Below are 13,474 nucleotides of genomic sequence, written 5' to 3'. Positions count from 1 at the left end.
TGCCAGCCATGCCCGGGGATCTGCTGTGCATGGAGAGAGAGTGGCTCATGCCTGCCAAGGAATTGCAGCAGTGCAAAGGCTGCTTTATTTTCCAGGAACATCCATGGGATAAAGGATTCAGGCCGAACTCAGTGATACAGAAGGTTTCTGAACAGACACTGTTGGTCTTTCTCATTAGTTTGGGGATTTCAGTCTTTGTTACTGGTGAAATGGTTAATTACTCATCTCTTTGGTTTCCTTGATCCTTGTTTGTTGTCTCCTTTCAATTAATTTATGCTAATGATGTATTTATTTGTTGTTCTTTAATTCCCTGTTGTTATACAAACAATATCCCAGCTCTCAGAATTTTCTCTTTATGTAGCCCGATATAAGGTGGAAATGCTGGGTGAAAAGAAACTGAAGCACATTGGTGCTGTGAAGGGTCACCGAGCTCCTGAAGAGGGGGAAATAAGTTCAGTTGCTCTTGGAATCAGGGATGTCACTTTACATAATTATTTTTATTCTTAGTTTCCATGCATTTAAGTTATACAGTGAAACAGCAGCTTATTAACAAGTAGTTTTAAAAGTCCATTTTGTACTCAAGTTTAGCCCCTTTCTCTTCTCCAAATAGGCCTTCTGATTTCTTTCACATCTCCTCCTGCACCTCAGAAGGCTTTCAACTCCCAGCCCTGCCTCTTTACTTTCTCTTGCATAGCTGAGAGATTTGCCAAGGAGGCAGCTACTGGCTAGAGGGGGATGAAGTCAAATCCATGAAACCTTTAAAAATACATTCAATTCATACCATAAAATGAGATAAAAAGAAAGATGTACTTTTCGATATCAAAAGTGCTTGTTACCTTTATCACCAAGCTCTCTAAAAAAGGTTGGTCCTGGTTTAGCTTTGGCAACACATAGCAGTGCAGCATCTACCTCCTTTAAAGACACAAACAAGAAAATATAAAGCCAGTTTTGAAAGAAAAGTCTATTCAGTTGGGTAACAAAGAATGAAAGTTTTTTGAAGAGCAAAAGGAACATTTTGCTTACCTTTTTTGTGAGTTTCTTGGCTGAGGCTTTACCTATAATAAAAAAAATCATCATCATTCAATAACAAACTGACTTTAAACTTTGATCAGGTTCTGTGGCATTTCTTCAGAGTTTTAAGGGAAAATGCTAAGTAATATGAAACAGAGTATTTTGCAGCAGGCAGTTTGTTTCTAATTCCCACAACGATCAAGAAAGGACAACATTTAAAAATAATATGAGCAGTCTGTTCAAATGTTCTTGCAACCTAGATGAAACCATAGACCACTTCGGTGCCTATGACTGACTTACTAGTGTGATTTTTGCATACTGTGAACTACAAATGTAGTACAGAGTCTAAAGCAAGATTATACAGCAAGAAACAACTATATTATTTAAAAAGGGATTTGCATGGACACATAATAACCCTTCAAGTGCATGTTGAGTATGCAAAAGCTAACAAATACTAAAAAGGAGAAAAAAGAATGAAAATCAAAGAATCATAGAATCATTAAGGTTGGAAAAGACCTCTAAGATCATCAAGTCCAACCATAAACCTAACGCTGCCAAGACACTAAACCATGTCCCTAAGCACCACGTCTACATGTCTTTTAAATACCTGCAGGGATGGTGACTCAACCACTTCCCTAGGCAGCCTGTTCCAAAGCTTGACAACCCTTTTGGTGAAGTAAGTTTTCCTTATATTGAATCGAAACCTCCCCTGGTGCAACTTGAGGCCGCTTCCTCTTGTCCTATTGCTTGTTACTGGGGAGAAGAGACCAACAACCACCTTGCTACAACCTCCTGTCAGGTAGCTGCAGAGAGCAGTAAGGTCTCCCCTCAGCCTCCTTTTCTCCAAGCTAAACAACCCCAGTTCCCTTAGCCGCTCCTTGTAAGGCTTGTTCTGCAGACCCCTCAGCAGCTTCACTGTCTTTCTCTGGACACGCTCCAGCACTTCAATGCCCTTCTTGGAGTGAGGGGCCCAAAACCGAACACAGTATTCGAGGTGCGACCTCACCAGTGCTGAGTACAGGGGCACAATCACTTCCCTACTCCTGCTGGCCACACTATTTCTGATACAGGCCAGGACGCTGTTGGTCTTCTTGGCCACCTGGGCACACTGCCGGCTCATATTCAGACGGCTGTCGACCAACACCCCCCAGGTCCTTTTCCACCAGGCAGCTCTCCAGATACTCTTCCCCAAGCCTGTGGCATTGCATGGGGTCATTGTGACCCAAGTGCAGGAACTGGCACTTGCCCTTGTTGAACCTCATACAGTTGGACTCAGCCCATCGATCCAGCCTGTCCAGATCCCTCTGTAGAGCCTTCTTGCCCTCCAGCAGATCAACATTCCCACCCAACTTGGTGTCATCTACAAACTTACTGAGGGTGCACTCGATCCCCTCATCCAGATCATTGATGAAGATATTAATGAGAACTGGCCCCACTACTGAGCCCTGTGGAACACCAGTTGTGACTGGCCGCGAACCGGATTTAACTTCATTCACCACAACACTTTGCACCTGTCCATCCAGCCCGATTTTTACCCAGTGAAGTGTACACCCATCCAAGCCATGAGCAGGCAGTTTCTCCAGGAGAATGCTGGGGGAAACACTGTCAAAAGCTTTACCAAAGTCCAGGCAGACAACATCCACAGCCTTTCCCTCATCCACTAAGCGGGTCACCTGGTCATAGAAGCAGATCACGTTGGTCAAGCAGGACCTGCCTTTCATAAACCCATGGTGAATAGGCCTGATACAAACAGCCTGGTTGTCCTGTACGTTCCACAGGATGGCACTCAAGACAAACCTGCTCCATAACCTTTCCCCACACCAAGGTCAGGCTGACAGACCTGTAGTTCCCTGGATCCTCCTTCTGGCCCTTCTTGTAGATGGGCGTCACATTTTATAACTTCCAGTCAATTGGCACCTTGCTGGTTAGCCAGGACTGCTGATAAATGATGGAAAGTGACTTGGTGAGCACTTCCGCCAGCTCCCTCAGTACTCTCGGTGGATCCCATCCAGCTCGATAGACTTGTGTGTGTCTAAGTGGTGTAGCATGTCACTACCCATTTCCCCTTGGATGATGAGGGCTTCATTCTGCTCTCCATTCCTGTCTTCCAGCTCAGGGGGCTGGATACCTGGAGAACAACTGGTCTTACTATTAAAGACTGACGCAAAGGCGGCTTTAAGTACCTCAGCCTTTTCCTCATCCTTTGTCACTATGTTTCCCCCTGCATCCAATAAGGGATGGAGATTCTCCTTAGCCCTCCTTTTGTGGTCATTGCATTTGTAGAAACATTTTCTATTGTCTTTTACAGCAGTAGCCAGATTTAGTTCTAGTTGGGCTTTGGCCCCTCTACTTTTCTCCCTGCATAACCTCACGACATCCTTGTAGACCTCCTGAGTTGCCTGCCCTTTCTTCCAAAGGTCCTAAAGTCTCTTTTTTACCCCGAGTTCCAGTCAAAGCTCTCTGTTCAGCCAGGCCAGTGGTCTTGCCTACCAGCTTGTCTTTCAGCACATGGGGACAGCCTGCTCCTGCTCCTTTAAGATTTCCTTCTTGAAGAATGTCCAGCCTTCCTGGACTCCTTTGCTCTTCAGGAATGCCTCCCAAGGGACAAACATAAAAAATATTGATGTTTCTATTAAGCAGAAGTAAACTGAACAACTCTGCCTCCTGAAACAGCATCAGATGAAAACATGCAAACTCCTGTTTTATTAGCAGGTTCAAGTCTGTGTGCTCCAACAGGGAAGCCACTGGCAGCAGTATAGACTGTATTCCCCTGTAAATCACCCGTTCGAGGAGCTGCCATGTATTATCAGTGGAATGTTTCAGCTGGTGAGGCAGGGAACACAGAAATCCTGTGGTCATGGACTGGCAGGAGCTGTGCTCCATCCCTTCTCAGTCTATCTGCCCTGTCACACCAGTCTGTCTCCTCGGCACTTCTCCTCGTACAGTTCGTAAAACCCTGTGTCCTTCACTCTTACCACTCTCAGCCCATTGCTCCCTTCCTTCACCACCAGTTCCTCTGGATACCAGCCAGCCACTCCCTTCTATTTATTCACACTCTGTAAGCGCAAGCCAAGCTGCTCGCGTTTGCTCTGAGGAGTGGTGCCGCTGTGTGCAGCAGCCTGCTTTGCTCCATGCTCAGGCTCCACGGCTTACTCTGCTGCACCACGGGCATCTTGCATCCAAAGGGTCACCAGCGCTGCACTGCTCTTTGGAAACTGACATGATGGAGGCAGCCTGGTGAGCAGCCATCAACAAACTTCTACCAAGCGTTTTCACAGGCCCATAATTTAGCCAGATGGAGGTCCATTCGCAGTAAAACAGTGAATTTCCATAATGCTGGCAAAAGACACGCCCAGTTGCAGGGGAGCCTCCACTGGCAACTTTTGGCTTCGGATGAGAGAAGCTGCTGGAACATCTCAGCCAACAATAGCTCATTTTTCAGCACAGGCAAACCAGTGCCCTGGCCTGGGCTCCTGAACTGGCAGTAACAGTTTTGCTGATAAATTCCTCTCCCTGCCCCCCTCCCCCAAATCAGCCTAAGGCAGACACCTGGCACATAACATTGCAACCCAAATGTTTAAGTTTGACAAAAGTTATAAGCAACTAAAATTAGGGTTTTAATACCGGAGTGTTGAGTGACCCCAGCGACAGGTGTTGCCAGCACCACCTGTTAGTGTGGATGAATACATTTTTGTGCAGTGCACGTACATATGTTTACACACATATATAAAGCTACACAGCTAGATACCTTCTAGCTCAAAGGAAGTGTGAAATCCTCTACTTTGCCTCTTTTGAGATAAAGGAAGTCAGACTAATAACAGTCTGGGAGATCAGGTTTAAAATGCCTATATCCAGCAAGGCTGAGTCCTGAGCAGTGCTATGTAACACCACAGTTCAACACTGCTGACTGCTGCAGAGCATTTCAATGAATGGTTACTTAGCAAATTAAGTGATTCAGATAATCAGTTTTGAAGTGTCACCTCCTCTGCACAGTGCATTTCAATGTGGCATTAAACTACAGCAGCTCTTTCGGCTCTGGGCGACCCACACGGCAAGAAGCCTTACCAGAGGGAATGAGTCAGGCTGTAGGTCTGCAAAAAACAATGTCTGAAAGAATAAAAGGGAAAACCACCCTGCAGTGATTTTCACTGTAAAGGGTCAACTTAGTTGCCTGTTTCGAAGCCAGCCATGCACTCTTATTTGGTTAACAGCAGCTCCACTCATTCCATTCTCCTGGTGGCCCCAAGAGCATCATATCTGGGACAGGAACGGCTATCGCAGCAGCGTACTGGGCAGTAGCCTTTTGCCAGCACTCAGGAGGATGACGAAGGGAGACAAGCTGAAGTCTGTGAGCTGGAACCGCAAAGGCATGAATAATTGATGCAAGGTAAGGAGAAAGCACTGGGAGCTACAGCTGAGACAGCAGTTGGCCAAGTATGCGAGGCTCTACACTTGCTTAAGTCCATGTTTCTCTTCTTCATGTTGTATTCAGCACAGGAACTCTGAAACGCTTCAGCTACCCAGTTTTAGGGAACATACCCTCAATGAGAATTACTCTACAGTGATAAAAATTAAGGAAGGGAAGGAAAACCTGTTGCAGACATGTGGACCCTCTTTTCACCAGTCCGCAGTCACACCTGCAACTGCTTAGAGCTCATATAAATGGCTGCGGCAGCCATCAACATCCGCCCTCTTGCATTCAGCTATGGCCACCCTCCAGAGGACATCTGAGATGTTGACATGCCTACTGAGCTGGTTCAGAGATGAAAAGACAGCAACAACAACAATACAGAGGTACTCGTGCTACCCTTGACTGGGGAATCTTGGCATGGGTGAAAAGACTACCAGAGGAGAGGAAGCCTTTGCTGAGTGGCAGAAGAGGAGGAGGACAGTCACATCACCCCAGGACTTGGTGAGGAGCAGAACCAGGTGGGTGAGTGTTGGTCCCTACCACAGCTGACTCCACAAGGGGCTGCTGCTACAAGAAAAGAGGAAAAAAGGTAGGAGGGAAAGGGACAGACTGAGAAATAAACAAAGGCTTCGCTACTTTTCTAAGTAGTAAATACAGCAGAGTAATAAATGTGGAGCCTTTTAATGGTGCTCTTCTCACATGGGCTTCAAAATCAGAAGATTTAATAACCTAGTCAAATGAAAATGGCATACACATGTCAGCAAGCATGTGTACTGGTAGGCCAGGCATTTTTTTGAAAAAACTGACATTTGTGACACTAGTGTTATTTTCCATATTGTCATTTGTGTAAAAGTAAACAAAGCTACAGGCTTGGGGAAGAGTGGCTGGAAAGTTGCTCAGCGGAAAAGGATCTGGGGGTGCTGGTTGACAGCCAGCTGAACACATGTGTAGACGTGGCACTTCAAGATATGGTTTAGTGGGCATGGTGATGTTGGGTTGACGGTGGACTTGATGATCTTAAAGGTTTTTTTGAACCTTAATGATTCTGTGAAGTATTAGAATACAATCTTATAATAATGTAATAATTTAAACGGTAGAATGAGTTTCCTCCAACAATTATTTGAATATTTTCTACAAATTAAATCCAGTTATATTCTTTTGGTACTGTCACCATATAAAATAATCTGTGAAGACTCAAATTCCAGTTTCCACTTGGAAGCATTAGATATTTTTATTGTAGCACTCATAATATTCCTTCAATACAAATTTAGCTCTTGGTGCTTATTCTTTCCATTTATTCACTTCCTAACAATGAGATCCCTTTATAAACAACAATAAGGAAAGCTCTGTTAGTATCGCACACTACCATACCAGACATACAGCCCTCTAAGGAACCAGGTCTTTTAAGGCCTTGTCTACAATAATTAGGAAAAGAAGGTTAACTCCTCTTTGCAGAAAATGCGCTGCAAAGGTACGAACGGTTTTCTTAGCCAGTTTGGACGCTGAAGAAAAAAATAAAAAAGCCTTTTCCTTTCTATCAGTTAAATCTTGGTGCTGTCATTCCTGACACATGACTACAAATATATTAGGATCTAAGTCTCCCTCTAAGGAATACAAGCAATGGTTTAAGTAAAAGATCTGTATGATGCATTTTTCTATTGTTTTATTCCTTTACCTTGATAGAGTCTCACTAATACGTAAATTAATGACATATTAGAAAACTTGTTTGTAGTAGGAACAGTTTTACTTTGGTATCAGAAAAAGAAAGTTGGAATTTTTATTGTTTTGAACTTGAATGAATGAGAAGAAAAACAACTTTTTTTTTTCCTACAGATCTGCCAAGACTATGATGGAATTCTGGCTTAAAGGACAATGAGTATTTTCAAGGGTGTCTACATATTTTACAGATGCTATCACCTAATTTTCACCATCTATAGTGGATCCATGAAACAACAACAAGGTACAGACACACCTTTCATGGACAAAAAGCCATTTTAGCTTTTTAAGTTGAATGAATAGTGAGTCTACTTAGAAGCACACAAATTCTGTGCTGTTCGCCAAGAAAGTAAGTTGACAACTGTAATTAGGAAAACACTGCCAAGAGCAGCTACATCAGCCTTAAATTGCCGTCGGCAAACTTGGGTATTTTGTCACATACATTTCTTACAATAGAAGTGTTTCCATCATCTATCAGGGTTTTTTTACAGTAAGATGCAGAATGGACCCGACATCAATGTTAGGATTAACATGAGGAAAGGGCTGAATTAAACAAGTACCCACTTGCACTCAGTAACACCCATTTACACCTGTATAGCTAAGGAAAGGCTTAGATCTGACAAAAGACATTTAGAGCCAAAGAATGAACAAAATCGCTATGACCAACAATTGTAACAACAATAATCAAATGCCAAAACAAAAGCAGAGAAGTTACTACTATCTGAAGGAAAGCATAATTTTACATGTCTGTAAGATTGCACTATGTTTGTAACATGGAAATGAAAATCAATTTTTTAAATGACCTTTCTCCACAGCCTTAACTTCAAATGCAAACAGTACAAAATAGCTATCTTTTCCTAGGAGGACAACAAACTCCTGTCCCTTTTATCAGGAAAGTCACTGAGATGGTTTGACCAGGATCTCTTTTTAGATCCATTTCAGATAGACACTGTGATAAACAAGTAAAAAACAAATAAATTTGTCCTCGCAGTTTTTTTATTATAGATGGCAACTATTGCTATCTTTGCTGAAGCTTGGCAAGTTCAAAGTCATACTGGGGTACTAGGAAACCATTTGTTTTTTCCTGAAAAAAATAAGAGAATAGCATTAAGTATGTTACAGTTCAACGAAACCCTGATTCTGCAAAACGAGGAGTGAAACAAACCTTTTACGCTGGATGGGATTTCAGGGCAGTTGTAATCTGTGGACAGGATCAGGGCATTTTAAAACCTAAACCCACTGTGTGCAGCTCATGCTGTGGCCTTTACAGCAGCGCCCACCTCGCAAGCCTTGCCCGCTGTGGGAACAAGAATTTGTATTTCTCCCTTTTAGCCAGCTGCCACCTTTCACACAGGCTGAACTCTGAGAATCCTGCCCCTGCGCCCTGGAGAGCTGGGTTAGAAAAGAATCGTGTATGTCAACTTCCTAGGGGAGATCCCATTAAAAATTTTTGTTTAAATTGGCCTCAAATAGAAGATCATTGAAATGCAATAGCTTGTATTTCATTCCCAGCTTGCTCTCTCAGATATTTTTTATGATACTGGACAAGTACCTTATCTCAACAAGGTGTGCTTTTGTTTACTCGTCTTATTTACATTTTCAGCTCTTTAAAAAACATTTATAAATGCTTTATCTCAGCTCTATGTATTTACAAAGTACTTACTGCTAATGAAACCAATAATGTAAAGGGCAAAAATTCAAGCCAGTAATTAGTTCTTTAAGGCCTCCTTTTGAAATATTGTTGATATTGGTCATATTTGAGATAAATCAAGGATAACAAAAAAAAAAATCAAGGCTTTTTGAAAGCATGACAAAGCAAGTGGTCAGATTGCTATGACAGCTCCTGGCAAACCAATATCTGAACAATAAATGAGCTTGCCATTTAAATGAATTAAGAATCCATTTCAGCTACTAAGCTTTTACTGAAATAGTGCATTGCTCCACTGAAAGATAATTGATAAAAGTCATTTCAATCACACAAATTAGTGAATTGAACCACCTGAATTAAAATCCAAGTATGCCCAGTGGAAAAGGCAATTTGCAGTAATAGAAGCTTCTGATATGCTTTACAAAACAAGCTTTGCATCTGTCCTTCTTTATTTAGAGCAATCGTTCCTCTGAGGAAACGAGAAAGATAGAGTCCTGGGCCAAGGCCAGCGTTGGCAAATCTCCATTTCAGAAGACAAGTTGCATCAGAGTCAGTCAATACCAGAAGGTTTCTCAGTGAGTAAGGCAGCCCGGGGAAAAAAGGGTGGGATGCTGATGCATGGAGAAAACATCAAAGGACAACACAGTCTTTTAGGAGACTGAAACAGACTGAAAAATTAAGATAAACCAGTTTTCAAAACCTGTTAAAGAGACCGTGGCACCAAGTCACCAGCAGTGCCAGGAGTTCCAAAATAATCAAAGGCATCAGGGTAAAACCAGATTTTTGTGGTGTTCACTACAGAGCACATGAGCAGCTCACTGGGACCGTAGCTGCTGTCGGGACGGCAAGGAGAGCAGGGGAACAATTTTTCCTTAGGTATTAGCCAGGGAAAGTGACTTGCTCCCAGATCTGCTCTCTTTCTAATAACAAATCCAAACTGCAGACAGGAAAAGCTGAGAAGAGGTTCAGACTTCCGGGCTCACCACTGCAATGATATATAGCATACAGAAAGTTATTTCTTCCAAAACACCAGAAAAGTCTAACAGGCCTGTGAGAAGGCAATCGCAGATGAGCATCTCTCCAGCAGGAGAGGCTGCCAGCCCTCTGGGCTGGTTCTGAGCTCAGGACTGGAGAGAGCATCCAGAGGAAAAATGTGTCACGTGAAATGCAAGTCCTCAAACTCCCAAACAAGAACCTCATGCTTGGTTCCTCTGGCTTCATTTAGATGTCTAAAAATTAGATGCCTAAATCTGAGTTAGTGATCTCTCTGATGCTTTGCTATAACTATGATGGTGTAAGGACATAAGTAGAAAAGGATTTATAATTAGCTTTGAAATCTGCTGCTCCTATTTCAGATCTGAAGAAGAGCTCTCATGCCCAAAAGCTTGTCTAATTTTTCCAACTTAGAGCAGCTGGTCTAATAAAAGATATCTCTGTCTACAGATCTCATCCTGACTAATGACCCCAGGCTCCTTTACAGTCAAAGGACAGAAACAGACAAGGCAAAAAAGCAATCTATTCCAGGTTGACAGACAGCTGTCTAGTACAGGCCTTGGACTTACCAGTTTCCTTCTATTAACTTTAAAGAGATGCTATAATCACTCACTCTGACCTGCCACTCAGGTTTTATATCTCTAAATTGAGTAGATTAATCCTTCTGCACGCAACCAGATAACTCACACTATGACTGTTTTTGTATTTGTTATGTCTGTAATCTGTTTTTTCCAACCTCCTATCTACCAGCCTGATGTTAGCAGTGCTAAGGGCACGTATTCTCTGTTTTATTACGAACTTAATCAGATACAAGGACAAATTGTAGTACAGTTCAAGAGGCAGAGTGGCTGCGTAATTGGAGCAATAAAGTGTTATGAAGGACAATTAAGATTACCTGGAAGGAGCTGTTTCCATAATACATGTTTCTGAGACCAGAAGGGTAGAGAATGACTCCTGACAACCTACAGAGAACATTAGGTAGTTCCAACTTTTGGGATGGACGGCATCCCTTGAATCTGCACAAAACCATGGACCTTCCACAAAAAGCAAGCAGGCAGAGCCTCAACTCAAGAAAAATGCCTGAGATCGTAGCCAGTCTCATCTAGCAAGGAGAACAGCATAAGCTAGACTAAGCCTTCAAGAAGACTCAGTTAATGAACTCTGATCCTTCCCTGAAATAAAGAAGAGATGAGGTCTGTAGTGTCGCTATGCTTTATGTTGTCATCTCCTATTGCTAACAAAACCTAGGTTTTTAAATACCATAGTGCCAGAGCATGTGCTAGGTTAAGGTACTAACGACAGATGAGGAAAAACTATTATGATAGCCTCGTAGTACTAGAGGTTTAATTCTGTTCCTCTACTAGACAGTGTTAGAAGTCATGACCCCTGTTCTAAGGTCTCTGTAAGCTACTTTACAGCTAGAGAAGGCAAGTATAACAAAAATTAGATGAACAAATAAAGTAGGATAAGAACAACAATAAAATGACACAGTTAAAGATCTAACTGCATGCATAACTTGAGGAAATTGCATCTTAATTGTAAGCAGAGATTAATTTGGATTCAGAATGAAAATGTGTGCAAATTAATCATTCCACAATCCAAATGAAGGAAAAGGTCGACACCTTAACAGCAGCAGAAATTGATTCTTACTGTGATACACTGTAAACTCTTTTGTTCATCAAACTTTGTGTCAGATGCCTGTGATAGGTGTTATACAATTAAGTCCTGTGAAAGTTTTCTTAAAGCATTAAAGTTTAGATGGTAATGCTAAGAATGAAAGAACTGTATAGTAAGATGGAACGGCATGATAAGAAATCGTTGCTTAACACCTTGAATACCCCTGGCTACAAGACAGAACAAGCCCGGCAACAAGACAGAACATGCCCTGAGGTAGAAGGGGAGGGGGGAGCGGAGTAGATTGCAATTGGAAGATTCGAAAGAAGGCGCGAGTGAAAACGGATTGTGATTGGAGAAACTGACAACCGACGAAAAGTATAAAGAGAGGACCGAAAGACTGTTAAGTTGCCGGCCGTTGGTGGAGCAGGAGACTCCCCGCCCGCCCCAGCGCTGTTTTGCTTACTTGTCGCTTGCTTTAATAAATCAAAAATTTCTAATTGACCAGCCTCTGTCACTCAATTAGACAGGTAAATTTATAACGCTTACCTCACTGTGTAAGACTTGATTTAAGCTTCTGTGCTCAACAGAAAGCCACCATCACCACTGTAACAACAATCTCTATCGTTCCTCATTCAGCCATATCCTTTAAAATTTGTGGTGTTCCATACATCTGAAGATCTTCCCTACCATGACAAACTGTTACTTTTCATGTGCATCTTAAAAAATATAAAAGAATATAATACAATTAAAGACTAAGGACAAGAATATTAAACACTGTTCATTATTACAAATTGGATTAACTTGCTGGCAAACATAACTGAGGTGTCAGTTGAAGAATTCGTTCTTTTTGTGGGGATTTATCACTAGCATAAAGCTACCTTACTAAACCTGGAATAAGGAAAAAGAGGGCACATGTCAGAAAGGACTATCTTTTTCACCTTCTTGGTTTGATGCAACTTATCCCCTAACCAGGAACTGTGAATCATATAAAACTGTGTCAAATTGTATGAAGTAACTGTATGGTTTATTTATTGCACTTTGATATGTAACAAACACTCCAACATGCAAGAGTTACAGATAACAAAGCCTGAAATGACCATGTGGGTCACCTACTTTGTCCTGTTGCTACCAGCAGACTTTTGCTCATGCATTATCTCATCAGTTTATATACACATAAATACATGTTTGCACATTTTGAAGACAGTATTAATACTAAACTGTAGTTTGGGGTTCAAAAGACAATAGTGACATTAATTCAACTGCTTTTTTACACAATAGGTTGCTTTTTCTTAAACTTACTCATACAAGTACAAAGTTCAGGGTACTGTTGATATTGTTTATTCCTAGAGGAACAGAAAAAAAAGTAATAACTTGATATAATTTAAAAATTAAAACTCAAAATATTTTGTGAAAAAATTTAGGCTATTAATGGTATCAGCATGAAAAATGCAGTGCTGTTACCATAATTCTGTTCAGATGCAGGGCATTTATAGCACTTGTATCCAAGCAGTAAATAGCTGACATATTAGTGCATCAAACCAATTTAAATTACTGCAGTGGGTAAGTAACTGGGAGCACTGACATTTCACATAAATTGAGTGGGTTCTCAAGAGTCCTGTAAATATAAAAAGCTATTTAGATCCAGTTTATATAGTAGCTCACTTTTTTTGTGTTTCACCCTATCACATATCAAAATTATTTACACCATCATTAATGCTTTCTTTTTTGTTAAAACAGTATTTTTCTTTTAAAGATTAATTTACTTCCACTACAACAACATGCAGTAAAATTTCTTAGAAATATTGCAAAAAATGTTCCAAGAGGTGACAGCTGATTGGAAAAGTACAATGGAATTTTGCTACAAGTTTGGGAAACTTTCGTTCATCATCTCCCAGCAACCCCTAGTCAGACCTTTGGGAGGAAAAAAAACCACAACAGAGAAATGGCTGAGGTCCTTCCACACTGCTGTTGTGAAATCTGGAAAGCTCATCAGCAGAATGCCCGATTTCTATTGCTGCACTATTCTAACGATGGTGGTAATAGTTGCTCCTGTTTCATTCTCCTAGTGCTTTGTCCTT

At 41.6% G+C, this 13,474-nt stretch overlaps 1 protein-coding gene across 1 annotated transcript in view; it reads right to left on the bottom strand.

Annotated features, from left to right (window-relative positions):
- The window catches only part of MICU2 (mitochondrial calcium uptake 2), a 146,268-nt gene that overhangs the window by 36,230 nt on the left and 96,564 nt on the right, over positions 1-13,474 (bottom strand). The window contains exons 3-4 of the mRNA XM_082014218.1: positions 1,024-1,055; positions 837-912 (exon numbers count right to left, since the gene is read on the bottom strand). Of these exons, the coding sequence (XP_081870344.1) occupies positions 837-912; positions 1,024-1,055 (108 nt within the window). The remainder of the gene's footprint in view (positions 1-836; positions 913-1,023; positions 1,056-13,474) is intronic.

Source organism: Phaethon aethereus (genome assembly GCF_964289735.1).
Source record: "Phaethon aethereus genome assembly, chromosome: 1".
Lineage (NCBI taxonomy): Eukaryota > Metazoa > Chordata > Aves > Phaethontiformes > Phaethontidae > Phaethon > Phaethon aethereus.
This window is presented reverse-complemented; position numbering and strand designations above follow the sequence as displayed.